Source organism: Talpa occidentalis, unplaced genomic scaffold (assembly GCF_014898055.3).
Source record: "Talpa occidentalis isolate TD23 unplaced genomic scaffold, MPIMG_talOcc4v2.1 talOcc4.14, whole genome shotgun sequence".
In the NCBI taxonomy this organism is placed as follows: Eukaryota; Metazoa; Chordata; class Mammalia; order Eulipotyphla; family Talpidae; genus Talpa; species Talpa occidentalis.
In genome coordinates, this window is record NW_023601433.1 from 75,317,379 (window position 1) to 75,344,834 (window position 27,456).

Below are 27,456 nucleotides of genomic sequence, written 5' to 3' on the forward strand. Positions count from 1 at the left end.
TTTCCATGTAGATGACATTTGGCTGAGATTTGAGTGGAAATCTCAACCAGGTCAAGATTGAGAGTAAGAGCATTCCAGAAGAGAACCTCCAAGTGCCCTAAGGTGGGCATGAGTTGGTAACTAAGGCTAAATGGTTAAATCCCTCTCAGAACCTAGAGCATAGAAGAAAAGAAAACAAAAGCAAAAACAAAAACAAAAAACCTTATCTTTCTTTTTGAGGTTCATACTAAAAAATGCAGTTTACCTGCAGATGACCCATCCTGAACTAACTGCAACTACTAACATTGAACCGAGCCCCAAAACCAGTTGGAGCCCCCAGGGGACTGCAAATGCAGTGGGCTACCCAAAGGTGACAGGCCCACCCGCAAAAATTCAGTTATCTCAAAAAAAAAAAAAGAATTGCCCTGTAACTAGCCAATGAACTTTAGCCAAGTCCACAGTTTCTTTGCCTTTAGCCCACTTCTTAGGCAATAAAATTTAACTTTGGGGGCCTCCCTGGTGGCTCGAGGGGTTAAGCACAGCACTGTGAAGTTATCTGCAGCCTCTGCAGCAGGATTTTTATCCCCAGCCAGGCAGAGAGCTACCCACACAGTGCAGCAGACCTCCCCTGTCTCACCCGCTGCTCTCCTCAGCAATGTAATTCAGTCAGTCTGCCTGTTCTGCTCCCCACTCTGTTTCTGGCGAATCCTCTCACCCCTGACACCTCTGGCCTGTACTCCCGTTCTCGTATGCATAAATAAATAAATCTTAAAAAAAAAAAAGTAAAATTTAACTTTCAGGCCTTCCTGTTGACCTAGGGGTTAAGTCTTAGCGCTACCACGGAGATGGTTATCTGCGGCAGCCTGAATTCAATCTCCAGCCAGGGGAGCTGACCCACATGGCGCAGCAGACCTCTCTTGTCTCACCCACTGCTGCCCTGAGCAGTGCATTTCAGTAGATCTGCTTGTTCTGCTCCCCTCTCTGTCTCTGGTGAATTATCTCATCTCCCTGTACTTCTGGCCTACACCCCAGTTCTTATATGCAAAAATAAAATCTTAAAAATTTTAACTTTGTTCTCAATCCTAATCCCCAAAACCTATATAACCTCATTTTCTTTCTTAACTGGGGAGGCAGAGTTGAGTTTGCCTCCTGCCTCTTTGCCAGTTGATTTGCAATAAAGCTGCCTTCTTTTCTCAAAACCTGAAGTCAGGGCAACTGCCTCTATGCATGTTGGACAGACAGCCCCTGCATTGTAACGAGACTGGTTTATTCACTGAACCAAAGGAAGTGAGGGAATGATAGAAAGGGTCAGATACTGTATGGTCATGTAGGTCACACTAAAAGAGTTTGGATTTCATTCTCAGAAGAAAGTGAGGCCCCAGTGGGGTTCCTGATTGATAGCTCACATTTATCAACCACTTACTATGAGCCAGGCTTATACTAAGTGCTTTGCAGTTTATGTGTCATTTCACTTGAGTAGTAATCCAGGAGGTTATATGATTATTCCCATTGACTAGCTCTAGTGAGGTGTAAAGAGTGCTGCTTGTAGAATGAAGAGTCCTGGCTTAAATTCAAACCACTCACTGGCTGTGTGAACTCAGGCAAGTCATTCACCCTCTCTGAGTCATTTTTCTCATCTCAAAAATATACACTGTGTCATTGCACAATGGCAACTATGCTTTGTTATTTCTGGAGATGTTATCATCTCGGATATCAAGGAGGGTAAGGATTGCAATACAGTAAATCCTCACCCAGATCACTGCTTAATTAACCTAGCCAGGGGTTGTCCTGCAACCTCCTGGCACTCTAGGGCTGCCTGCCAAGGCTTGAAACTTTTCAGGTCTGGGTGAAGCCCAAGTTGTCCTGGCAGCTCAAAGAAAGAAGTTCCAGGCCTTAGAACATTCTAGGCTTGTACTGGTAGATGCAAGTTTTCTGCAGCCTGTCATAGGCTGAGTTGACAGGAAGCAGACTCAGGGCTGGGGTTATTGTGTAGGAGGCTTATCAAGGACTTGAGGTCTATATCCATGCAAAGGGAGAGACCTGTGAGAGAGAAGTCAGGATGCAGATGCAGGCTCAGCGTAGGCCTCTGCTGGTCCTGGGCCCTTGGGGAGGTCTGACTATGGAATGACCTTTCAGAACTGTCCTGAGTAGGAGAAGCCCCTGTTGGTCACTAGGAAGAGGCAGATACAGATGGCCAGGTAGTTCTCAACATGCCCACCCCTGAAAGGATTGACAGCTGAGGCTATTGGCCAACAGCACTTCCAGCCTCATCCCTGTGAGGGGATCCCAGCTGTGCATACCATACACTCCCCTATCCCCTCCCCATCTTTCTCAAGCTCATTTTATGCCTGCATTTGCTCCTAGAAGCTCTGCAAGAACTGCTTTGCAAAATAAAAATAACTAGTTATGTTACTAAATTTGTGAAGTTTTTTTTATTATAAAGAGAAGAAAAATGATCATTCTCAAATCCTCCTGGTAGGAAGGCCAATTTGACAGTCAAAAAACTATCAATTTACCCTGAGAAATAATGATGACTGTGGACAAATATTTAGCCAGAAGGTTGTTCAATTGTAGTCTAATAGCAAATAATGAGAAATAACCTAAATGTATAATCACAGGGAGCTGTCTGTTTCAAGTATGGTACAATAGAATACTATTAAGCTATTAATAAGGGTGAGATGAGAAATGGAAAAATGTTATACTGTATTATTAATCAAAAAAATGGTGATAACAGCATGTGTAGTATAGTCCCATTTTTGTAGAAAACCTGTGTGTATATTCCTTTTTCTAAAATAATGCTGGAAGGATAAGAACTAAAATCCTGACAGTGATTATTTCAGATGGGTTATTGGTGGATTTTTTCCCCTTTGTTTATTTGTGTGAACCACCCCAAGCATGTAACTGCTTTTGTTATACGGGTGCTAAAGCAATGTAAGTTATTAAAAAGAAATAGATTCCATCCCATAACTCAGTCAGCCCTTCCAATAACAAGGAACATGGACTATCCTACAAATGAGTTTGAAGTCTTCCAAGGAAAGGGCAGAAATCAATGAATTTAAAATGTCTGAGCAATGTGAAAAGTTGGAGAGAATACAAATTCCTCAGGCAAGATGGAGATCATGGCAGCTGCTGACCTGTAATAGAAAGATGAACACTGTCCCAGGGGTGGGCAGAGAACCCTGAGGAGGATTTCTCTCTCTCTCTCTCTCTCTCTCTCTCTCTCTCTCTCTCTCTCTCTCTCTCTCTCTCTCTCACACACACACACACACACACACACACACACACACACCCCACTCTCACACACACACACACAAACACAGGAGCATGCCCACTCTGGGTGCTGTTAGCATGCCTTATGTCACTGGAGCCTCAGTCAAAGGTGGGCACTGCTGTTCACCCCATTTTACCAATGGAAAATGAGGTTCAGAGAGGTTAAGTGTCTTATTCAGGGTAACACAGCTAAAGAGAAAGGAACAGAAATTCAACTACAGGACAGCTGGCTCCAGAGGCTACACTCTCATCAACTGCTCCATGTTATGTAGAAATAATTTTTCTCTTTTCATTGGAGCCTTGGGCTGATATGCTTGAATTTATATACACTGAATGCCAAGGGCAGACTTCAGCCGACATCAAGGACAAGGTTATGATGAAAGGCAAAGAAAGTATGAGCTAGGTTCTGCTCAGCCAACAAACTGTGAGTACAGGGGTGCTGGCTATCTTCCTGCTACTCCTGCACAGAAAATTCTCACTTCAAAATTCCTGCACAGAATCTCTCTCAACTGCTTTGGATCCTTTTCCATTATACTCCCATGACTGCCAGATCAACTCTCCGGCTCAGCCACCTTCAATGACTCCCCACTATCTGCAAGATCAAATTCAAAATCCTTATCCTGACATTTTAAGATCCAGCCTGCCTCAAATCTCATTCGGCAAACTTCAAATTAGGGTCCCTTTGCTCTCTCATCTGTGCCAGGCATGGATTACACAAACAGTACATGCCTGCGTCTGAATTGTAGCTCTGCTATTCTTTATCCCTCTGGGTGACCTTGGGTGGGCTGCATCCCCTCAGTTTCCTCATGTGGAAAATGGGATAATGATAGCAATACATCCCAGAGTGGCTACGAAGATATGTGAGATAATACTTGGGATGTACTTAGTTAATGCAGATCTGTTAGGGGCGGTTTTGTTATGTTGCTACAGCCAGTAAATTAAGGGGTCTCCCTGCACAGTCTTCAAGGACCAGTGCCCAATTAGCATATTCCACCCACAACATGCCAGCTGAGCGCTTTGGGGATGACTATATAGCTGAATCATCCGAGCGTTCCTCCCAACCTGGGTTGCCGCAACTGTTTTAAAACAGCTGTTGCAGCATCGTTTCCAACCCTCTGAGGCCTGATCACTTTCTCGCATTCCCCTTTGTGTCCTTTGACAATCTCATTTTCAGCATCTCTAACACAGTTTTATTTTTTTTTTAATGTTTTTTTTTTTTTTAAGATTTATTTATTTATTCATACAAACACTGGGTACAGTCAGAAGCGCAGCGCGGGAGGGTGAGAGAATTCACCAGAGTCAGAGCAGGATGCAGAACAGGCAGAAGGACCGAAGTACACTGCTGAGGGGAGCAGCAGGCGGCAGGAGAGGTCTGCGCGCCATGCGGGACCCTCCTCTGGTGGCCGGGGAGCAGCCGGGGATCGAACCGGCACGGCAGAGGCTGCGGGCAGCTTCGCAACCCCGCGCTCAACCGCTGCGCCACCGGGGAAGCCCTCTAACACAGTTTTAAACCCCAGCAGCCTAGGTCTTCCACAGGCGGCCCTTATCTCTTCCCCACACCTTTTACCTTGGACCGGAGTCCTTTCCACTCCTATCTTCCTTCCTTCCTGATATGTGAGCAGACTTCTGTCTCCCCGCTACAGGCCTCCAACAGAGAAGCTACTCCTTGTCCTGGCACTGTAATTCCATTTGATACCTTATCTCCACAGCTCACTAAGCTTTCCTAATGAAACATCTCCTTCAAACTGGGCCCTCCAAGAGGCATCTCTTCCTTCCACTGGCAGTCCGGGGAGACTATGGCAAAGAGCAGATTTGGAAAAATCTTGCTTCTCTCCTCTCCTTTCACCCGCCTCTGTCAAAGGGAATGACACAATTATAAAATAATACAGGTATAAGTTATATCCACAGAAGCATAGTGTTTAGTGCTGAACCAATCACATGTAGAATATTGTGGCTTCTGGTTCAAATGCCAAGTGACAGGAGGCAGGAACGGGATGGGCTGAGAGAAAGGATTTTGGACGTTGGCAAACCCTGATTTGAATCCTGACCTGACCATTCCCAGTCATCATGGAACATGTAAAAGAGGCTTATAATCATACTTATTGCCTAGCTTTGTTTCAAGGATTCAGTGAGGTAGTTCCCAGTCCTATGAGGGTGAGCAGGACCTCCTCGGAGTCACTCTACCAGGGCACCCATCGCACACCAGGCTGCATTAGCCTTGTCTTCCTCGCTCTCCAGTTCCTGTGTGTTCAGGCTGTCCTGAGCCCAGAGGTTTCTGAGAGCACTTCCCTGGAGGAGTCAGGACAGCTGTGCTGAGAGGGGCAAAGGTCCTCGGCAGCTGCTTGAGAATTGGTGGGAAGCACCCGCTTACCTTCTCCTGCATCCCTGTGAGCAGGGCCCTGAGCTTTCACTGGCCTGACTCACAGCAGGCTAGGACTGTACACACCTTATACCAGTCAAAAGCTGCCACTTTACAGGCAAGACAACTGTGGCTCAGAGAGGGGAGGCTTTCTACCTCAGAGTCACAGTCTGGGAATGACTGAGGCCAGCTGGGTGCTAACCCCTGAGCCTCACCCCTGCTCTGAATGGCCAAAGCAAAATACCATCAGCCATTCAGAGGATACTGATCCCCAAGGAAAAATTCTGGTCTGGGTATTGCTTGTTACTTTGAGTTAAAACACTAGGGGAGGAAGCTTGCCTTTCTGTGCAGACCCCTCCCGTGTGTGTGTGTGTGTGTGTGTGTGTGTGTGTGTGTGTCTGTGTTTATGTAAGAGGGGTGAAGGGAGGATCTGGTTTTCCAGATGTGACAGGCTACCCTATCCCCTTTGGCAAGTTGTCCAGCTGGTCCTCATCTGTTGCACTCCTCCTGTGACAGAGACTGGCTAGACTTGGGGGCCTGGTTCTGCTTATTGGATCTGTCATGAGCCTGTGAGAAATGGGGGGAGCAGCCTCACTTTCTTCTAAATAAACTCCTGTTTTATTTATTTATTTATTTATTTATTTATTTATTTATTTATTTATTTATTTATTAACTCTCAGTTCAACAGTTCCCAACCTCCCCAAGAGGCGTGAGGGAGGCTGTTTCATGAACTTACCCATGGAGGCTATAGCCTTGGTTTTCAAGCCACTTCCTTGATTCTGTCCTGGTGAGAACTATTGGCAAAAATCCAGATGCGGGGCCTCCCTGGTGGCACAGGAATTAAGGCTCAGCTCTATCAAGCTATCACCAGCCACTGCGGCCTGAGTTTGATTCCCAGCCAGGGAGCTAACCCACATGGCACAGCAGGCCTCTCCTGTCTTGCCCACTGCTCCCTTCAGCAATTATTTTTGTATTCAGACAATCCACCTGTTCTGCTCCTCACTCTGTCTCAGGTGAATCCTCTCATCACCTGCACCTCTGGCCGGTACCCCAGCTCTTGTATGCATGAATAAATAAAATAAATCTTAAAAAAAATAAGAGGGAAGGGCCTCCCCGGTGGCGCAGCGGTTGAGCGCTGGGTTGCGAAGCTGCCCGTGGCCTCTGCGGCACCGGTTCGATCCCCGCCTGCTCCCCAGCCACCAGAGGAGGATCCCACATGGTGCGCAGACCTCTCCTGCCGCCCGCTGCTCCCCTCAGCAGTGTACTTTGGTCCTTCTGCCTGCTCTGCTCCCCGCTCTGGCTCTGGTGAATTCTCTCACCCTCCCGCGCTTCTGACTGTACCCAGTGCATGTATAAACAAACAAACAAACAAATAAATAAATAAAACATGCCTCTATTAAAAAAAAAAAAAAAAAAAAAAAGAAGAGGGAAGAGGTGGAAACTATACCCATTTACTCTACCCAGGCAGAGTAGATGGTGGCTTCCCATCACAGGAGTTTTCAGAATCTCATCTGACCTTCATAGTTACCTATACCCATGAGGCAAGAGGGTTGGAAGAATGATCATCTCCACTTCTTACAGGAAGAAACCAAGGTCAAGAGAGTTAAAGTGACCAACCCAAGATCACACAGCTTATTGAAGTCGAGGGGCCAACCTCAGACTCCTGGGGTCTTAATCCGTGCTCTTTTCACCACCCAGGTCATCTTTAGGACAAATTAACAATAAAAAGGATGGGCATGGGGAGCAGGAAATAAGTAGATCAGACCATGAAGTGGGAACTAGGGTAGGAGTCCAGAGTGTAAGCTTTGCAAATATAAGTCCTAAGTGGAAGGGAATGATTGGTCCTCACCCCACTGGAGTCCCCCTTTCTACCAGGCTCTTCAGGGAAAACCACTTTAAGGAGGAGAAAACCACAATTACCCCTTGGGGTGGCAGAGCTCTTGAGGGACACGTCAGAGTGTTGAGGGTGAACCCATACAGCCAGAAAAAGCATTTTCAATGTCCTAATTTCTGTCTTGGAAAACTAGAATTAAGTACCTGTTGTTGTAATAATTTGCACCACAGCAAGTAACACTACATACAATCTCCATGGCTGGGAGAACCACAGAAGACTAGTAATTTTTTTTTTTAAAGATTTATTTATTTATTCATACAAGCACTGGGTACAGTCAGAAGCGCGGGAGGGTGAGAGAATTCACCAGAGCCAGAGCTGGGAGCAGAGCGGGCAGAAGGACCGAGGAGCAGCGGGCGGCAGGAGAGGTCTGCGCGCCATGCGGGACCCTCCTCAGGTGGCCGGGGAGCAGCCAGGGATCGAACCGGCGTCACAGAGACTGCGGGCAGCTTCGCAACCCAGCGCTCAACCGCTGCGCCACTGGGGAGGCCCAAGACTAGTAATTCTTAAGCGAGGAAAACTCCCACCCTCAGGGGCAAAGGCGGGTATCTGAAATCACAGGACCTGAAATTAGGACAGGTTGAGGGGTTAAATAGGTTGAGAAACTCAGTGCTCAATGCCCTTTAAGGCTCTCTGGGTTCTGCCAGTCTGTGTAAAATTCTCTTGATGATTATTGATTGTTGGAAGAGAATTTTCACTAAGATACGAAGTCGGAATTGCAAACTCATTTGAAGACGCACCCCCCACCCCCACCCGGGCTGGACACAGTAAACTTTAGATTGAATTTAAAAAAAATCTTTGTTTAGGCTACAGAATTACAACAGCCACTCACCACGGTCGAGACCCCTCTCTGCTGCCCCAGCACCTAGAGATCTAGAGCTCCGATGCAGGGTGCCCCTTGCTTTAGGGGTTGGTCTGGGAAGCTCAGCACTGGCTCTGGCCTCACCCCTCCCCTCAGTGGGGACTAGCTTTCTCCAGGTGGGTGTCCTGGTGCTCTGAGGCTTCCCTGGCTTCTTCTCGGTAACCCACAAACATGTTCTATGTGCTAACATTCCCTCCTTACCTCTGAATCTCCTCTTCCTCCTCTTTGATGCCAAGTTCAATTCAAGATGGGTCCACTTTCCTGTCTTCTCTTTCTCATCTTCCATTCTTTTTTTTTTTTTTTTAAGATTTATTTTTATTTATTTATTTTATTTATTTATACAAGCACTGGGTACAGTCAGAAGCGCGGGAGGGTGAGAGAATTCACCAGAGCCAGAGTGGGGAGCAGGGCAGGCAGAAGGACCGAAGTACACTGCTGAGGGGAGCAGCGGGCGGCAGGAGAGGTCTGCTCGCCATGTGGGACCCTCCTCTGGTGGTCGGGGAGCAGCCGGGGATCTAACCGGCGCCGCGGAGGCTGCAGGCAGCTTCGCAACCCAGCACTCAACCGCTGTGCCACCGGGGAGGCCCTCATCTTCCATTCTTCCCTTTGGCTCCCTCCCTACCTCTCTGCTAAAGCTGGGGCAGAGCCCCCTAAGTTCCATCGTTCTAGCCTGGTTGCCCTCTTGACTGCTGCCTGTGACCGACCACCCTCTTAGAAAGTCTTTTGCTCTTAACTTCTTTCTGTTGAACTTATTCATTTTTTCATTCATTTATTTGAACTTAGCATAAACTCTAGCTTTTTCAAAATGCTTAACATTCAGATTCCTCTTGATCTGTGAACTCCAGGAGGGTGAGCCAGGGCCTTCTCACAAATGCCTGGTACAGTGTCTGCCACTGAGTAGAAGTAATTTTTCTCCTTTCCTTTGTTCTTCCCATCCAGGCAGATCATCCATGCCCCGGAGCCCAAGGGCAGGCAGCAACACTGAGAGCTGCTGCTCTGGACAGATGGTTAGACCATGGCCTGGGCTCTTCTGCAGCTCTAACTCTGGGACACCCTTCCTCCTCTCTCCCTCTCTTCTGCCCCTCATATTCACCCTGGACCCTTTGACTTTACCAGTTTCTTGGCCCCACTCAAGCCGCAGGGCTGTCCAGATTCTGCTCGCCCCATTTCGGTTGAGAATGTTCTACCCCTAATTCTTTCTTCCTTCTAACCTAGAGATGGATTACACCAAAGATGAAGAATTATTCAACGAGCTTAATGGCAGACTGGACATACAGAAGAAAGGCTAAATAAATTTGAAAACAGAAGTAAAAAAAATGGTACAGAACATCTGAGATCTGTGGAATATCAGATCGTCCAACATATATTTAATTGGAATCATAACTCTGGCCTGATAAAGTGGGATTTCTTTTTTTTTTTTTTTATAGAGGCATGCTTTTATTTATTTATTTGTTTGTTTTTTGTTTATACATGCACTGGGTACAGTCAGAAGCATGGGAGGGTGGGAGAATTCACCAGAGCCAGAGCAGGGAGCAGAGCAGGCAGAAGGACCGAAGTACACTGCTGAGGGGAGCAGCGGGCGGCAGGAGAGGTCTGCGCGCCATGTGGGACCCTCCTCCGGTGGCCGGGGAGCAGCCGGGGATCGAACCGGCGCCACAGAGGCCGCGGGCAGCTTCGCAACCCAGCGCTCAACCGCTGCGCCACCGGGGAGGCCCTAAAGTGGGATTTCTTATCTTCTTGTTCTGCAGTTATCTTATTTGGATTTTTTCCCCTTTTTTGTAAGAACATCAACAAAGATGCAGATGTGGGGGAAAGGGAGGAATGTCAGGTGGATTCTGGATTGAGTATGAGCTTTAGGAGAAAATCTTGGGACTGAATTTCTCGGGTCACTTACTAACCTTGGGAAAGTCACCTACCTTCTCTGACCTTACTTTCCTCATGTGCACCTACTTTGTGAGAATTCAACACACTAATACAAGAACAGAGCCCACCAGAAACTCTGGCTATGGCAAGAGCTCAGTAAATGCTTTATTATTACAAATCACCATGGTCTCACCACCACCATCATTCATGCTCTCACCATCATTTTTCATTTATGTACAATCCCTTCTAGATGTGGTCAGTATGCATTTTTAAAAAACATTTTCACAATTGTGGCATATTGCCATATGTATTCTGCTTTCAAATTTATTCTTTAAAAAATTTTATTCTTGAATATTTAGTTTCCAAGTTGCGACAAGTCTTGTAATTGACATCATTTTAAAGGGTTATAGAGCAACCCCCGGCCCCGACTTTTTAGTGGGTTCACTTTTGTTTCCTTATCTATATTATTTAACCTGGTGTGGCAGGGGCAGGCAGGTTTTCTCAAATCATTTATTCTTCCAGATTGCATCTGCCATGGGGGGCACACAGAAAAGATCTGCATCGAGACTCTGCTGCTAACTTGCCATGGGCTCTGGGCAAGTTACTTGTCCTCCCTAGGCTCCCAAGTCCCCTTTGATAAAGAGTGATAAGCTCTTCCCCACCCACCTCACAGAGCCACAGAAGCACTGTTCAAAACAAACACATCCACCATCATTGCCACTCATGGACTAGAAACAAAGACACTCAAGTCTTAAGTCCTCTCAGAGACACAGGCTTTAAAAACTTCCTGGAAATGCCTGTAAGTCATGTTCTCTGCCAGGGTACAGAGAAGGCACTTAGAAAATTCCTACTTAGGAGCAGTATTGGGGCGGTGGGGCCCAGTGACCAAGTGGCAGGGTTCATTTCACTTATTAACACTTCTGCAATGGCCCATCTCAAACCTCAGGGCCTCCACAGAGGATTTAATTGGTACAAAATGGAAACCATTCACCTAGTCTGACATTTAGATGGGAAAGTTCCCAAGAAGTGATGGGGTGTGCCTTCCAGCACCATTCTGGATTCCCCCTGAGCTGTTTGCAAAGCAACCCTGAAAGGGTTGAAAAGTACACAGTTCCTCACGAGAGACTAAGTTTGACCTGGCATTGCATTCCAGAATATTTGGAAAAACTACCTGTCTTCCCCAATCCCTTAATTCAGGATGCTAATGTGAAGCCTGCACACCACTCTGGTGGTTGGGAGGTACAGATGACAAAGTGTAGGTGAGAGAGGCTGTATAAACAGTAACAGGTAAGGCAGGTAAAGCCCAGGAGCTCCCCCAACTCTTCCATTCACCTTGTTCCAGGGCTAAGAGCTTGGACCAGGGTCCTGCCACTGAGCTTACTTCCAGGCAAATGTCCCTGGGAGGAAACAGAGTCTTCCTGCTGCCTGTCAGGACGGCTAACCCAGGCCTGATCTCAGCTAATTCAGCAGTGTGAGATGACACCACCCCCACATCTGCTCTGCATCTCAAAGGCACCAAGAGAACTGGCTGGAGACAGAGGAATTGCTATTGATTTTCACTTGTGTGGGCTGACCTAAGAAAACCAATTCGTCAAGTGCCTGTCTGCCTACTGCTTCAGATGCTCATCCTAACCACGTGCAAATAAATTGCACTAGCATCTAGGGTGATTTGTCAAGGTCTAGCCGGGAGGGGGACCTGGCTTCCTCTGACGGACTCCAGGCCAGGCCAGCCAAGGCCTGACTGTTGATCCACTATTAATCAGCAACATTGTGGGAGTGGGGAGTTCAGGCAGCTGCTGCCATGCCAGGAGTCAGTTGGCCATGCCTGGAAGGGGAGCTGGAGAGAAGCGGCCTAAGTCCCACTCAATTCAACAGGACTTGGCAGTGACATCTCATTTCTTCTCATCTCCGGCCCTTCAATTTTGAAGGGTTTAACAGAGTGCATGTACAAGCAGGAGGCACCAAGTTCTGATACTGGCTCTGCTCTGGGCAAGTGTCCTCTTGCCAACTATGAGATGGAGAGGACACCACTTGTGGGCATCTAGAACCCTCTCATGGTCAGAGGTCAGACTGAGTATCCAACCCCTGTTCTGCCACTTCCTGGCTATGGCCTGGGCAGACATCTCAGCTCTCAGTGCCTCACCTTCCTCATCTGTACTATGGGGCTGAACATAGTACCTTCCTCCTAGGGTGGAGGTCATGGGGGACTGAATGAGGTAACAGGAAGAACCATGGCCACACCCCCTCAGCCCTTCCTTCCACAGGCCAGGACCAGAGGCTCAGAGAAGTGGGATCTCAGGGTCACACAGCAAGTCAGAACATCAGGAGGGTTAACAGGAGAGGCAATAACGAAAGGTCGATGAAAAGAGCACAGTGATCATTTTGACCTCTTCTTCCCCAGGTGGCAGCTGTCACTGAAGAATGGGGGATGGGTCACCGCACATCATGGATCATTGCTCGAGGGTCAAAAACTTTATTCGCAGGCCTCTGTTTTTGAATATACAAGGTTCCTGCTGTCCAGGGCAAAAGGGAAGTGGTATCTTGCTGCACGAGATCCGAGGGGCTTGCCTTGGGGCTCTATCCCTGCCCCTTTTGCCTGCTTGCTGGCCCCACAGGTTCCTCTGCTGTGGGGTAAGGCACTGTGTGTTCTGTAAGAAGGCGCTCACGGCTGGCTGGTGGATGAGGAGGCGGCCTTCTCAGGGGCTGCAAAGCTGAGGCTGTTGAGGGGTGGAGTAGAAACTGGGGCCCAGGCAGGGGCCAACTGGTCAGGAGACCCCAGGTAATGGTAATGCAGCTGGAGGATCTGGTGCTGCTGCCTCCCAGCTGCTGGCTCAGGCACAGAGGCCTCAGGATGGGATCATCCCTTTGCTTCTCTTTCGGTCGGCCATGGTTCTCCGGTTGTGGTTGGCTCGTGTTGCCTTATTGGCTTCCTTCTTCCTACGTTCCTGGGTTGTCTCCCGGTTCTGCCCATGGCCCCGAGGGTTGCCGGCCACTGCTGTAGAGCTGTCATGACGGTACCTAAAGGAGGAACAACGCCCAGGAGGGCCCATCAGCCAGTAGAGGCTTTGATGGGAAGAGCCCATTTCTTCCTCGAGGTCCCTGGGAGAGGACCCATAGTTTGGTCCAGGACACCTATGTATGTCCCAACTTCTGGTGGGAGGAGAAGTGGAACCTGGCAGGGATATAACCTTGGGGATCCAACCAGTCGTGTACCTGGAGTTTCTCTGAGCCTTGTCTGTGGATGGGCACCTGGCTAAGCTCTGGAGAGGACCAGCTAGTGGCCTGACCACTGACTACAACAAGGACAGGAGGATGTCTTGGGATGGGCCTCAGTTACCTCAGTAGTAGATACTTCATAGAGCTATTCATTGTGAGGACTAAGTTAATACACAAAAAACATTTAGGGTTTCTGTAAGAGCTTATTGGGTGGTTGGCTGAGCTGTCCCCAGATAGGTCTCCTCCCATTAGAAAAAGCTGCTTAAAATGCTCACCCCTTCCTGGCGAGGAAGGCCATGCGCCTGGCTTCTGCTTTCTCCCGCAGCACTGCAGGGTCCTGCACAAAATGGTCAGGCTGTGGCGGGGAGGAGAGAAAAAAAATCTAGACTTATGAGTTGCTTCATTTCCCGGAGCCGTGGTAAAGGTTGTCTTCAAGTGCCAACCACTTGAATCTTGTTGACACCTCCATGCCAGCAGTAGGGAGAGGGTCGAGCAAAAGTGTAGCCGGGCAACACCCTAGAATGGAGCTGGGCTTGCTGTGGTCCAAGGTTCCCTTTTGAAGTCCCCTTCTCTATGCCTCCCACCTCCTGCTTAAGGGGCAGGCAGCTACAGCGACCTAGGATTTCTGGAAAGGCTTCAGGCATGATGGGGCCAGTGCATTACAGTTGGGAAATGATGACAACAAATGGGGACAAAAGGAGAAAGACCAGGATGGCCAAATGAGAGGTCACATAGGGCCCTGAGAGCTAAGCCACCCCTGGAAGCTGACTGGTTCTCACTCCAGTGACACCAGTAACCTGCTGTGGGAATACCCACGCTTGAAAACTGTCTTCCATGCCATTACTCATTTCCTTTGGTGGCCTGGCCCCAGATATGTCCGAATCTGTCACTCTGGTGGGAGGGTGCGAGGGGCTCTGGGGACCTCAGGCTGCCGCTTCTCTCAATCCACTTTTAACCTTTTTATATGTTGAGGTGCTAAGATTCCACTTGAAGAAAAAGTTTAGCTGCTGAAAAATAGAATTTTCCAGATGACCTTCAAAGCCCTTGAGTTATAAGTCTTCTCTAATTTTAAGAATTGCCATCCTGGGCACAGCAGTTGAAAGCTGTTCTTTACTTGGCCCTCAGGCTCCTGGGCCTAATGAACCCTGCAGCTCCAAGGCCCTTCTCTGATCTGTCCCCTGGGCCCTCACCGGGCAGCAGAGGTGAGCTGAAAACTATAAGCTCTCCAAGCACACATATGGCCTCGAAGGGCGCAGTGAAGATGGGGCTGCCTTGAGGCCAAATACGGGAGGGGCACATTGCTCCCACTATACCCTTTGGAACTGCATCCTCCCTTCATCTGCCACCCCCACCACTGCCACCTGCCAAGAGGTACCTTGGGGGCCTCTTCATCCACCTCCTCCTCATTGTCCTCCTCCTCCTCCTGCCCTTCTCTGGGCACTTTGGTTCTCAGCACCTGAGGGATGGTGAAGGGCCTGAGGGGTCACAGAAAAAGTGAGATCAAAGATTAGATTAAACTGGGAAATTCCCGCAAGAAGGAGGGAATCCAGCTGAGCAAAAGGGCCTTCCCATGAGGGGGACTGGCTAAGGAGGCCAGGAAAACCCAAAGTGCTTTTCATGAACTAGTTTTGCTCCAGCCCTCGGACTCTTTGAGGGTCTTAGTGTCTGTTAGGGCTTAGGGGAGGCTAAGCTGGAGTGGAGGCGGGGAGTGTCCAGTCCTCTCTAGTCAGGACATTTCTGCTTTTATCTGTATTGGGGAATTTCCATAAAATTCCACTGGGGTAAGTTTTCTACAATTAAGAAGAAAAAGGTAAAACCACTGCATGAAACCAAATAAATGCTGTCCCACTCAGGGAGGGGTTGGACGACCAACCAGCCAAGGGTTGGGGGTGGAAGGAGCACTGGACTAGGAGTTAGGAGGCCTGGGTTTGGGCCCTGGTTCTGCCACTGCCTGGCTTATGTGATCAGGTCCTTGGCATTCCCATTTGTACAAACAAAAGGCTCTGGGAGAGGCCCGGGGGCCAAGAGCCGCCTGCCCCTGGAATCCTGCTCTCTGCCGCCCCACTGGAAAGCCTCACCTGCGACTGATGAGCTCATCATCCGAGTCGGCATCATTGGCGCCCACCTGGTTGCCATCGTAGGTGTCATCATACTCATCCTCATAGTCGTCACCCCGGTAAGACAGGCTCTCACCTGGCTGCAGCGGCACCTGCAAACAGCAGAAGTGTTGATGGGAGGGGCCTGGGGTCCATGGTCTCCTACCCCCAGCCTGGCCCAGCGGCTTTACACCCTACCTCCTCCACCACCACGCTGTACTGCTCATAGCGTTGCCGCTGTGCTGCCACCTCCCGCTTGTCGTTCAGCAGTTTCCGAGTGTTCGCCTCCTTCCTGACATTGAGATAGAACAGTGAGGAGAGAAGAAGGAAAACTATCAGGCTTTGAAGACTGTGGAGTATAAGGGTCCAGAGAACCCATGGACTCACCTCTCTCCCGCTCAGGCTGACACAAACTGAGACAACTGACACCCAGCACAAGGGGCGTGTGGGAGGCTGGGAGTCTCACTGCTGCAGGGGGTCCAAGTGAATGGGTCCAGCCACTTGCTCCTTTGGCATCCCGGGAGCAGCTGGTAGCCCACTTTTTGACCAAGAAATTCCTCTCTGAGGTGTCCATTCTAGAAAAATGCTGGCCATGAGCACAAAGAGGTCCCACAGGGGATTTTTTTCTTAGCATTGTTTGTACCAGTGGAAAAGGGGAAGTAATTTGTGATGCAATGACCATCACAAATGAGACAGCCAAATGCTCTGTCCCACATCTGTATTACAGAATGCTGGGCGGCAGTTCTCAAGAATGACATTGATCTGTTTGTGCTGACAGAGAAAGAATTCTAAGACTAACACCCGAGAAAAAAGCAAGCTACAGAAAAACGCACAGTATGAGCCCATCTGTACAACAAGCAGAAAGCAAACCAGACCAAGCCTCTGTTTCCTGAACACATACGCAGCTATGCATGCAAACACACTGGGGAAAGGACTAGTGAGTGCCCAGCCAAATGACAATGGTTACTCTGAGGAGGCACCTAAGGTTATTTGAATCTTTCTAAAAAACAAACATTTAAGAAAGCAAGGGGGCCTCCCTGATAGTCTAGGGGTTAAGTCTCAGCTCTATCACCCTGACAGTCCTCTGCAGTGTCTGAGCTCAATCCCCAGCCAGGGTGCTGACCCACATAGCACAGCAGACCTCTCTTGTCTCGCCTGCTGCGCCCCTCAGTAGTGTATTTCAGTCAGTCTGCCTGTTCTGCTCCCCATTCTGTCTCTGGTGAATCCTCTCACCCCCATACCCCTGGCCTACACCCCAGTCTTCCATGCAAAAATAAATAAAATCAAATCTTTTTTAAAAAAATAGCAAGGTCAAATATGTTTTTCTTACTGGGGTGCTCCAGGGGACTTCTGGATATTAAGAGGGGAAGAGAGGCCCTGGCCTCTTCCTTGCACTGCCATTTTACCACAGTTGACCCCTATTGTTACAGGGCAACCGATGTGAAATGGATTGGCCTGAGTGTGAGTCCTCACCTGGGTGCTGAAAAGGGACTTATAATAAGACTCAACTGTAGATACACACAAAAAGGTTAATAAAGGGTTAATTTACAAAAAGGGGAAAAGCAGAGAGGAAGAACCCAGGGAGGGAGGAAGAGTGGAAGAAAGGGGGGGGGGGGGGGGGAGAGAGAGATATGAATGCATCCTACCAGTTCTGCTGAACTGGGATCCCAAAAGTACGCTGAAGGCCAGCAACCCCCAAGGCACACAAGTCTGGTTATATACCAAGCCTGGCTGCTTAATTCCACCCTCAGTTCCCAACAATCCTCCCTTCGGTGGTGATGACACTATGGGATTTGTAGTCCTTGGTGTCTTGGGTCTCTTTTGTCTACGGTGGGGGTGGAGTCCATAAAACCTGTGTTTGCGGAGTTTGTTCAGGACATCCTTTCCCAACACTAACTGTTCTACATACACTTTGCTCTTTCATGTCATTGCATTGGAAGAAAAACTCTAGAAGTTCAACTCCTGCCATATTGCAGATGAGGAAACTTGGGTACTGTGGGGAGGAGAGGATGTGTTTGGGAACTCAGCAGACTGTAGCACAGTCACGGTGGGGACATCTGGCTCGTGACTTTGCAAATCCGTAGAAAAAGTTGGCTTGTCAGACACAAGATGGGCCTGTGGAATGTAGTTTCTAGCCCCGAAGGGGAAAATCAATATGAGATGCCAGGCAAGAAAATCCAGCTTAGCTGTGAAATCGGGTCTCTGGAATGTATGGGGGAGGGGTGGAAAGGAGACACAAAGTCACGCAGCTTCCATAAAAATCTTCTATTAACTGCCTTTTGTTGCAGAAAGGGGCAAGTGCATGAGCCTGTAGGGCTGTCTGCCTGGGAGCCTGGGCAGGTTAGAATTACAGCTCCCAGAGTGGAGGGTTAGGATTTGGCTTCTTGCAACAGTTTTTACTAAGGGCCTACCACACACAAGCTAAGGTACTAAGGCTGAGTTGGGGAGAAAATCAGAAAAGAGTGAGTAAGATATGGATCTGCTCTCATGGAATTCACAGTCTATGGGGGCAACAGACAGGCAAATGGCAACCAAGATGAAATGTGCTGAAGGGCGGCAAGCATGCCCTGCAACACAAAGATGAAAAGAACTCTGGCTCCTGGGATCTAGCCAGGAGTCTGGAGAAGGGGTAACAGAAGTTCTATGGTTGAGGGCTGTTCGATCTGGACCAGGAAAAATTTTAATCCACAGTAATTCTTCACATTGACCAGGAAAGGGGCCTGGGATTGATTGTAGCCCTGACCTAGCTCTCTTTACCAGGCTGAAGGCTGGAGAGATCATGAAAGGGGCCCGAGCTGGTCTTAGGGATTGCTGCCACTGGTTGGCGCATAGCCATTCACTCAACACACATTTCCTGAAGGTCTACTTCATGCCATGATCTGTACTGGGCCAAGGGAGCAAGGATGACTCAGAGGTGTCACATTCTATGCCCTTGATCCTCCTTGTACCCAATTTTGGGCAGTCAGGCAGTTTTTTTGCGCTGTGTCACTTCTGGGTATGTCGCTCCCTAGCAAGATCAGACAGAGAAGCCAGGCCTACTCTGCCCACTCCAGCCAGACCCAGTGAGAAGACACTGGTAGAAACAGTTGATCCTGTTGGCCTGAGCATCGGCATCATGACCCTATTTAGAGTCAGAAGAAAAAGAAAATCCAAGATAGAATTACCTGAGGGCCAGAACTTCAGGCAAATCTGGAAAGTAAGCAACATGGCTTTAGAGAATATGTTTGGTACAGGTTGCTTCATCAGCCTCCTGTAAGATGGCAGCAAGCCCAGGGAAGACACAGACTCCCCTGAAGTCTAGCCACCTTTCCTCTCCTCACTCAGCCTACCCTTCAAGGACCACTTGAAACTGGCCCTCAAGGGGGTATCTCCCATTTTTTAACTTCTAAATGGCCTGCAGAGGCAATAAACCCTTCCTTTCCAGGTAGGGCTAGGGGATTCAGAGAGGGAGAGCAACCCCTGTCCCCTCCCACAAAGGTCACACAGAGCAGAGCCAGGGCCAGAACCCAGGTCTCCTGACTCAAGTCTGCTCTGCTGCTTCCTGTGCTATGTGACCAGTCAAGTCCCTAATTGTTAGATCTCAGGGTAGCCGTGAAGATGAAATAAGGTGATGAGCAGAAGTAGACCTGGTACCTGCTGGTGAATCCTTTCTTTTACTGCAGGACTTGTCAGAGCTTTGAATGTGCCAATGTGTCCTGCAACTCTTCAAGAGGCAGAATACAGAGAATTTTGGCCATAGAAACTTTTTTGATGAAGAACACTTATCTTCCTAGGCACCCCATTCAGTTCAAAGGAGTCAGGCAACCCACCTTATTCACAGCTGAAACAGTGGAGGCCACTCAGCAGCCTTGAGGGAACCAGCTCTGGGAGAGGGAAGAAAGGCACCCTTGATAATGTGGCTGCTTCACAGCTTAACCAAGCCTGGACTGCCCTGCCTTGCTACTCCCTGCCATGTAGGGAGTAGATTTCTATATTACCTGAGCCACTGAGTAAATTCCAGCTGATTTAATAACACATAACATTTTAACAATTGTGATGTGCTTTGTGCTACTTAATTTCTTATGTGCTCCCTAAGGACAGGACCCATAGCCCTGAGGCCCTCAGCCCTGCCCAGATTAAGATAGGTATCCCCACTAAGATACCACACTGTTGCTGCTTATTTAATGGTCTCAGTCTTTTTCACGGTCTCTGAGTTGTCTGAGGGTGAAGCCTGGCTGTCCTGCTCACCTTGTCTCCCTGGTGTCTGGTATAGGATCTGGTGCAAGTAAATCACTTAATAAATATTTGCTGAATGAATAAATAACGAACACACGAACAGAGGCTTTACTGCTTTGCCGTCCCCAGCCCCTGGGCTACCCAGCATAATGAGTTCAGCAAACATCTGCCACCCAGGCTCTTTGTCTGGCAGCCCCTAAAAGCAGGGAGCATAGCCTTCCTCATCTGTCCTTCACCCCACATTGGGATTTGTCAAGGATCATTCTGGTCTGGAACGGAGGCCACTGATGCAAGATTACACCTCCAGCCTGGGAGCTGAGGATGTCACAACATGTGTGACTAAGCAGTTTGCAATTGCTTCCTGTCCAGCCAGCCAGATGACTTCAGAGCTGCCCTGCACCTGCTTCCCCAGCCTCGGTCAGCCAAGCTTCCAGCCCTGGATGGTCCCGGGGAGGGAGAACAGCATGGGTCCCTCGCTGAAGCAGCAACCTGCACTTCTGCCACTGGGGCTTGTGTCACAAGAACAGAACAAGTCCCCTCCCGTCTCTGAGATTTGCCATCTCCAGTACTCACTAGATTTCTGGATTCTGTGAACCAACATTTAGAGAAACTTTAGGGAGTAGCATAATGTCATCACATCTTTGTCAGTCTCTACCATGTCACACTCTACACCATGACTGCTGACTCTTGGCCCCTCTGATGGGTCTCCAAAACCAGGCCATCTTTCCAAAACACAAAATGTGCTGCTCCTCATGTTCTTGGGGCTACTGGCCCTGATGTTCACTCTGCTTGGAAAGATTTTCCTCCCCCAACACTCCTCTTTGCAGAACTGACATTTCCTCATCCTTCTACTCTTGGTTTCACCCTTATTATTTCCATTGAAGGAGCCTTCCTGTCTGGACTAAAGCCCCTACAAGAGGTTTGAGCAAGATGCAGACCTCCACCTTGCAGTACCTGCTATATTTGCAATTTTACATTGCTTGTTTGATAAATTGATTAGTGCAAACTCCACGTGGGCATGGGCTATGTCTGTTTCATTCCCATTACATCCCAGCACTTAATAAATCCAGAACCTAGAATGCCATAAGCATCGAGCAAATATTTGTTGAACTAACGAATAAATTATGAATGGAGTTCTCAATGCCAAAAACGTAGGAAGGAGATAAACTGAAAATAAGTAGAAAAGTCTTTAAATGTAATATATTCACCTCCTGAAAAACTTGCTCAGTACAGGTCTTTAATTTTCTCATTTTTCTCACAAACTAGAAAAAAGCAGGTCTAGGGGGCCTCCCTGGTGACGCAAGGGGTTAAGCACCACACTATGAAGCAATCCGTAGCCTCTGCAGCACAAGTTCGATCCCAGGCAGGCCACGGATTAAACCATATGGCGCAGCAGACCTTTCCTGTCTCTCCTGCTGCTCCCCTCGCAGTGTATTTCAATTAGTCTGCCTGTTCTGCTCCCTACTCTGTCTCTGGTGAATCCTCTCACCACCCTATCCCCGCATCTCTGGCCAGTACCCCAGCTCTTGTATACATAAATAAATAAATCTTAAAAAAAAAAAAAAAGCAGGTCGAGGAACAGCTCTGGGAAGCACTGCCCTGTATTACTATTCAGCGATTCAATGGTCAACACCTCAAAGGATATGAGAAGGCAAGAGAGGGACAGATTCGGCCCTGGTGACCTTTTCCTATCAACAAGAGGACTCACTGGAAACTAACCTGTGTGTAAGTGAAGCTAAATCATAAGAGAAGCTGCCTCATCTGCTGGGAGCTACTGGGACTGTTCTAAAACACACAGGCCAGTTCTGTAAGATGAGGCCCTTAGTGTCTCTCAATTCCTCTCTGGACTTACAGAATTGGGGGTTCCTGGAACCTTGCAGCCAGCCCACTGTACTCACCTCCTGCCCTTGTGTACCCGGCTCAGGTCCACTGAGTCCCTGCTGAACACATCAAACTCATCATTCTGGAAGATGTTATGACGAGATGTCAGCAGAGGTGTTGGGTCTGGTTTCACCTGTCTAGAGGGAGGCAAGGAAATCAATTTCAGGGGGCTTCATCAGCTGACACCTACCTGTGCCTTACTTTCTCCTTCATTTATAGCCTTCAGATTCTCCACTCCCCTTTGACAGCCACACCTGGGACACAATTTAAAAATACTGCCTCTACCTGGGCCCTGCCAGTATGCAGTCACATTCCAAACAAAGCAACCCCCCTGGTTCCACATGCCACTCACACGGGCTCTTTTTCTGTTTCATACAAGTTCCTCCTCTCATTTAATATCACAACAGTCCTATAAGGTAGGTGGTCATAGGTTAATCAATCTTTTTGGCCTTATTATTCTCATCTGTAAAATGGGCACAGAGAGGCTGAGCAATTTGTCCAAAAGGGACAGAGCTAACTTCATTCACTCATTCAATAAATATCATTTATTCATTGATATTTGTGAATATATATCCTACATTCATTTCTGTAGTGGGCCAAACTCAGAAAGGGTAGGAGTGAAGGAAGTAAGATGCTGTGGTCATTCTCCCTCAGGAAGGTGGCAATGGCAGGGCAGGCCAGCAACTCTGGAGCTCTGAGGGGCTCTGCAACCCCTTTGTCACATCCCGTGTCTCTCTCTAAGTGGTCTCCCACAAGGTATAGCAAGGATGTCTAGTTAAGCACCCTCTCTGCCCTGCAGGGGGCATGTGAGAACCTCCTAAGGGACCTAAGGTTACCATGTCCTCTCAAAGAGGACAGTAGTTTAAATGGTTGGGAAACACTGCTTTGGGGAAGGGAAAGCAAGCTGAGTCCTGGGACATAAGGGAAAGAAGAGTGGGAAGCAAAAGAGCTAGAAGGGCCTCTGGCAAGGGCCCCCGGCAAGGGGCCCCAAAGCAGTGCCCTCAAGCAGGCTGGACGCAGCGAGCCTCCTCCCACCTGTCTCTCCCACCTGTCTAGGCTGTGGTCCAGCTGGCTGAGGGCAGGGGCCAGCCGCTCCTCCAGGATGTTGTTGATCACCTGCTCCGGGTCATAGCTGTAGTGTTCCAGGCAGGCCAGGATGAAACCCTCACCAAGGTCTGGCAGCAGGTCCTTCACTTGGGAGATGAGGGAGTCCAGCTCCACGCCACATACAGGGGGGCCCAGGGCAGCAGCCGCCCCCAGGCACTGTGAGGAGAGCGGCATGAAGGAGGGGAAGGCTGGGCCAAGCAAGTGATAGGTCAACAGGCTCCAAACAGCTCTGGACTTAGTCCCAGCCCTGCCCCTCCTTGCCAAGGCACCTGGCCAAGTGACTCAAGTTTCTCTTGGAGCCTCCATTTCCTCACCTCTGATAAAGGGGCCCTGTGACTAAATGGCTGAGCTACTTCTGGCTGTGTGACTTTGGGCAGGGCACTTCCCCTCTCTGAACTTCAGTTTCCTCCTTTAAAAAAATGGGCAGTCGTGGGGCCTACAATCAGGCAGTTTTCCAGCTCTAACAGGCTCATGGCTGAGGCTGGTAGGAAACAGCAACCACCAGATCTGGCCTGTGTAGAAATTAATTATATCTTTTCACATAATTTATTCAAGGGGAATTCAGTTTATATATTGCTCAATGTGACTTAATCTTGTTAGGCCTTTCATGTACGGAAAAACACAAGTCAAAAAGTCAATAAAAACCCTCTATGAGTCAAATAAGAAGCCAAATGGGAAAGGGGGTAGAAAAGGGGGAGGAGATTTTTATTCTCCAAGGCCCTCTGGCTTCAGAGTGCTCCACACAGTGGATCTGGAAATCCCACCCACCTCTGGGAGGTGGGGCAGTGACTATCATCACCTATAGATAAGGAACCAAGGCTCAATGTGATGGTTGTGCTGAAGGCCACACAGCTGGCAAGAGGCAGAAGCTGCCAGACTCCAGAGACTGTGTGCTCTTAGTCACTATCATGCTGCTCTCAACAAGCAGGGAAGAGTCCTGGGCTCAGTGATCAATCAGTTCAGCCACAGACGCAGCGAGTTCTGAAAAAGCCTTGAGGGAAAGCTCTAGATCAGAGGTTTCCAAACTTGTTCACTGGAGGGGCTTCTAGGGAGCCAAGCAGTGAAACTAGGCATTGTTCCCCGCCACAAAAAAAGCAGCGCCACTGTAATCTTTCAGAGGAGTGTGCCAAGAAGGATTTCCATGAAAAAGGCATCATCACTTCATTTTATAAAAGGGAAACTGAGGCTTTGCCAACTAAAGTGACTTACTCTTTCCTCACATCCAGTTTAGTGTACCTCAGCTGCAAAAGGCACCTTGAAGCTGTCAATTCCAGAAGAAACCTTGCTCCGTGAGTATAGAAACTAAGAAGGGACGTTTCCTGCTATCCCAAGCTCTGAGATGGGCCAGAAGGGGTGGGGGAAGCAGGGAAAGTGCCACTCCAGACACACACCTCCTCTTCCTCTGAGTTCTCTGGATGTGATGATATTCCACGGACTGGCTCTGCTGTCACCATGATCCCATTAGGGTCCTCGGCAGTAGCGGGTGGGTCTTTACCAACAGTGGCCTTCTGTCGGTCTACCCCTTCCCACGCACTTTCGACTGCCTGTAAGATGTAGGCAGTTCGCGTCTCGTCCCTATGAGGACATGTTAAGGTGTCTCTCTCTCTCAGGGGCCACAGCCCTGTCTGCCTCCCCAGCTCTGAGGAAGTATAATTTCTCAATCCCTTCCCAGCATCTGACACAGGGTTTTTGCCAGGGGCCATTGGGGCTACACCCAGGGGCTGTCATAGGCACCTGGGCAGACCACAGCCACACTGGCCACTACTCAGTAGAAAGCAGCTCTGGGTTAACACAGGGCCAGGGGCTGGTATCAGAGTGTCCTGGGACATGTTATTTGGAGAAGCCAGCAGCTCCTCCTCTATAACGACCACTGGAAAGAGGGTCTATTGAGAGCGTTGTCACTGGGCTTCCTGTCCAACCAGCTGAAGGCCTCCTGCAAGGGCTGGGGGCCCACAAGTTGTTACTAAGGCAGGACTCAGCAACCTGTCCCAATCATTAAAATGGCCCCTGGCCCTCTTCCCTTTCGACCATCGTGGACACTGCCAAGTTAGATATCTGGGAGTTACCCTAGACTCTCTCATTCCACTTCTAATCCAAACCCCACTGGCCATGCCTGGATGCCAGCAAAAGCATCCTCATGGGCTCCCAGGCCTCACAAAGGCCCCAGGTAACTCCATTCCCCAAACTGGCCCAGAGCTTTTCCAAAGTATAAACCACCTCATCATCCCCTGCTTCATACTCTCATGGCTACCCAATCCTTGCAGGGCAGAGCCCAAACTTCTTAGTGAGCATCACCCAGGGCCAAGCAAGTCTGCTTGCCCCCAGTTCATCTGTCACATCCTAATCCCTCTTCCACTAGATTCCTTCCTCTGAGCCCCACCTTGTGACTAACACATACGCTATGCACCCCTCAGATGGGCCCACTCTCTGTCCTCCGTCCACAGGGACACTTAGCTCAGGGCTTGGCCAGCTCCTATTCCTTCTGCTGTTTTTAGCTTGGCCATCACTTCTGTCTAACACCCCTGCCCCAAGTTCTGCTGCATTAGGCTTGCCTGTTTACTTGTGAGCCTCCCCTCCTGCAGTGAGGTCCATGATGGCAGGGCTGAACCATTCTTGGTCACACAGGCCCAGGTGCTCAATGAGAGTCTAGAGAAAGCAGGACTGTACCTCTTTTGCCTCAAGGATCAGAGTAGTCATCTCCTCTAGACTCGGGCTGGGGCCTTGGCAGGCCTCTAGGAAAAGCTGGCTGACCCATGTGTCCTGGGGCTAAACCTTCATTCTAGGTCCCAGAAGCCCATCTCCAACCTGGTGAAGCCAGGCCCCATCCCAGAAGCGGCGGTGGAAGGATACAAGACTGAAGAGGCCTGCTGCAGTAAGCTGACATCATCAGCCACAGGGAAGAGGGCATCATAGTCCCGGAGGAACCTGCAGGACAGAGCGCAGATGAGAGACAGGGCTGACTCTCTCCATGTGTCTGCGGCCCATGGTGAGCATAGAACAGCAGCTCCACCTAGTACGTGGGGCCTCACAGGGACAGGTGGGAGAGTCTCAGGCCTATTCCACTGCTGGTTGCAGCTTAGCTATACTCACCTTCTCTCCTGCAGCAAGGAGCTGAAGATCTGAAGGAACTCTTCGATGAAGCCCTGAATGTTGTCACAGCTGGAACAAAACACCAGGAAATGAATCCCCTCAACGCAGATGACCCCTTTCCCCATCCCTCTGCAAGGCCTGTGGCCAAATGGAGGAAAGACATTTTTTGAGGTTTCCCATCTCATTTCAGCCACCCTGGAGCAAATGAGGGGGCAGATTAAGTGAGGGAAGTACCCCTGCTGGACTTGGGTGGCTCCCATGGGCTTACCTGCTTTCAAGGACAGGGAGAAGGCAGATCTGGTTCATGAGAATGTGAAAAATCTCCAATAGTTTCTTCCTGGAATGGGACAGCCTTTGCCAGAGGTCACCTAACAACCTTTGAAGAGCAGAGGGAAAAAGCAAAGAGATTTGGAGACAAAAAGGCACCAAGGGCAATTATTCTCAGCAGCTATAGGTGCCCCTCCCCAGGGCTGAGCAGGGTTCACAGTTTACTGTAGATAGTAGGCCAAAAGTAGGCAAAAGGCTACAGGCCCTGAGTGCCTGGCTGGTTCCAGGATTCCTTCTCAGTTCAAACAGTGAGTTTGGAATCAGTGGGCTGGTTAATAAGAGCTTGGAGCAAGAGCTGAAGGGGAATGGTTTAGATGTCTCAGAAGACTGCTGGATAGGAACACACAAGCCAGAAGCTGCATGGTCCTTGGTCCTGCCCCCTTGTCTTACAGCCGTGGATATTGAAGCCCTGGGAAGGCAGGGCTGGTGCTCAGGTCTCTCTCCCCTAAACTAGCATTCTTTTTTTTTTTTTTTAGAGAGGCATGTTTTTCTTTCTTTCTTTCTTTCTTTCTTTATTTGTTTTGTTTTTGTTTATACATGCACTGGGTACAGTCAGAAGCGCGGGAGGGTGAGAGAATTCACCAGAGCCAGAGCGGGGAGCAGAGCATAAACTAGCATTCTTAGTTTCGTCCCTTCCTTACTTGCTATCTTCAAGTCTCCTCTTCTTAATTGCAGACTCCAGTTCAGGAATTGCTATTTCATAAAAGGAGGCTATTCTGTGGAGGCACACATGGGTAAAAAGGTTGCATTAGTTCATAAATAGCACACTTTGTTAGAAAATCAAAGCAAACCCAAGAATGCAAGAAGGCCCCTTTCTTGTTCCCAAGTTGTCACCATAAATTCATTGGAACCATCCTGGCTCTTTCCTGAGTTCACCCAGATTGACCTGCCAGGACTCCCAGGAAGAGCTTCTAGTCTCATGATCTATGGTTGTGTTCCCCATTCAGATAGGAAACCAAGGCCCAGCTAGGCCTAATGTAGCGACATGAGGACCACTCAGGAGTCACTAAGATTTGAGAAACAACAAGGTCACTTTTTTTTTTGCTCAAACACTTTTAGCAGCAGACTATCTACTACGACATTAAGTTATAGTGCCTCTCTTTCTGGTACAGCCATACTTGGCACTGCGTAGCCAACCTTGCTTCTTACCTTGGCAACCTTACACCAACCCTTTCCCAACTCAAATTCAAACTCTCCATCCTTGTCACACACTTCCTGATCATGCTCAGCCATATGATTTACTCCTTCCCAAAATGAAATGCACAGCTCAGAGTATGTTGCCCTTACAATTTAAAGTGCA

General features: G+C 48.9%; 1 protein-coding gene across 4 annotated transcripts in view; it reads right to left on the reverse strand.

The window, feature by feature from the left end:
• Positions 1-10,083: 10,083 nt before the first annotated feature.
• ASCC2 (activating signal cointegrator 1 complex subunit 2) overlaps positions 10,084-27,456 on the reverse strand; it is a 39,198-nt gene continuing 21,825 nt past the window's right edge. For all 4 annotated transcript variants that reach the window (XM_037510858.2, XM_054695241.1, XM_054695242.1 and 1 more), the window contains 12 exons: positions 26,798-26,872; positions 26,098-26,205; positions 25,830-25,898; positions 25,590-25,664; positions 24,131-24,314; positions 22,681-22,895; positions 21,650-21,769; positions 15,735-15,828; positions 15,519-15,649; positions 14,816-14,915; positions 13,716-13,795; positions 10,084-13,242 (listed from right to left, as the gene is read on the reverse strand). In XM_037510858.2, coding sequence (XP_037366755.1) covers positions 13,071-13,242; positions 13,716-13,795; positions 14,816-14,915; positions 15,519-15,649; positions 15,735-15,828; positions 21,650-21,769; positions 22,681-22,895; positions 24,131-24,314; positions 25,590-25,664; positions 25,830-25,898; positions 26,098-26,205; positions 26,798-26,872 — 1,423 coding nt within the window. In that variant the 3' untranslated portion in view covers positions 10,084-13,070. The remainder of the gene's footprint in view (positions 13,243-13,715; positions 13,796-14,815; positions 14,916-15,518; positions 15,650-15,734; positions 15,829-21,649; positions 21,770-22,680; positions 22,896-24,130; positions 24,315-25,589; positions 25,665-25,829; positions 25,899-26,097; positions 26,206-26,797; positions 26,873-27,456) is intronic.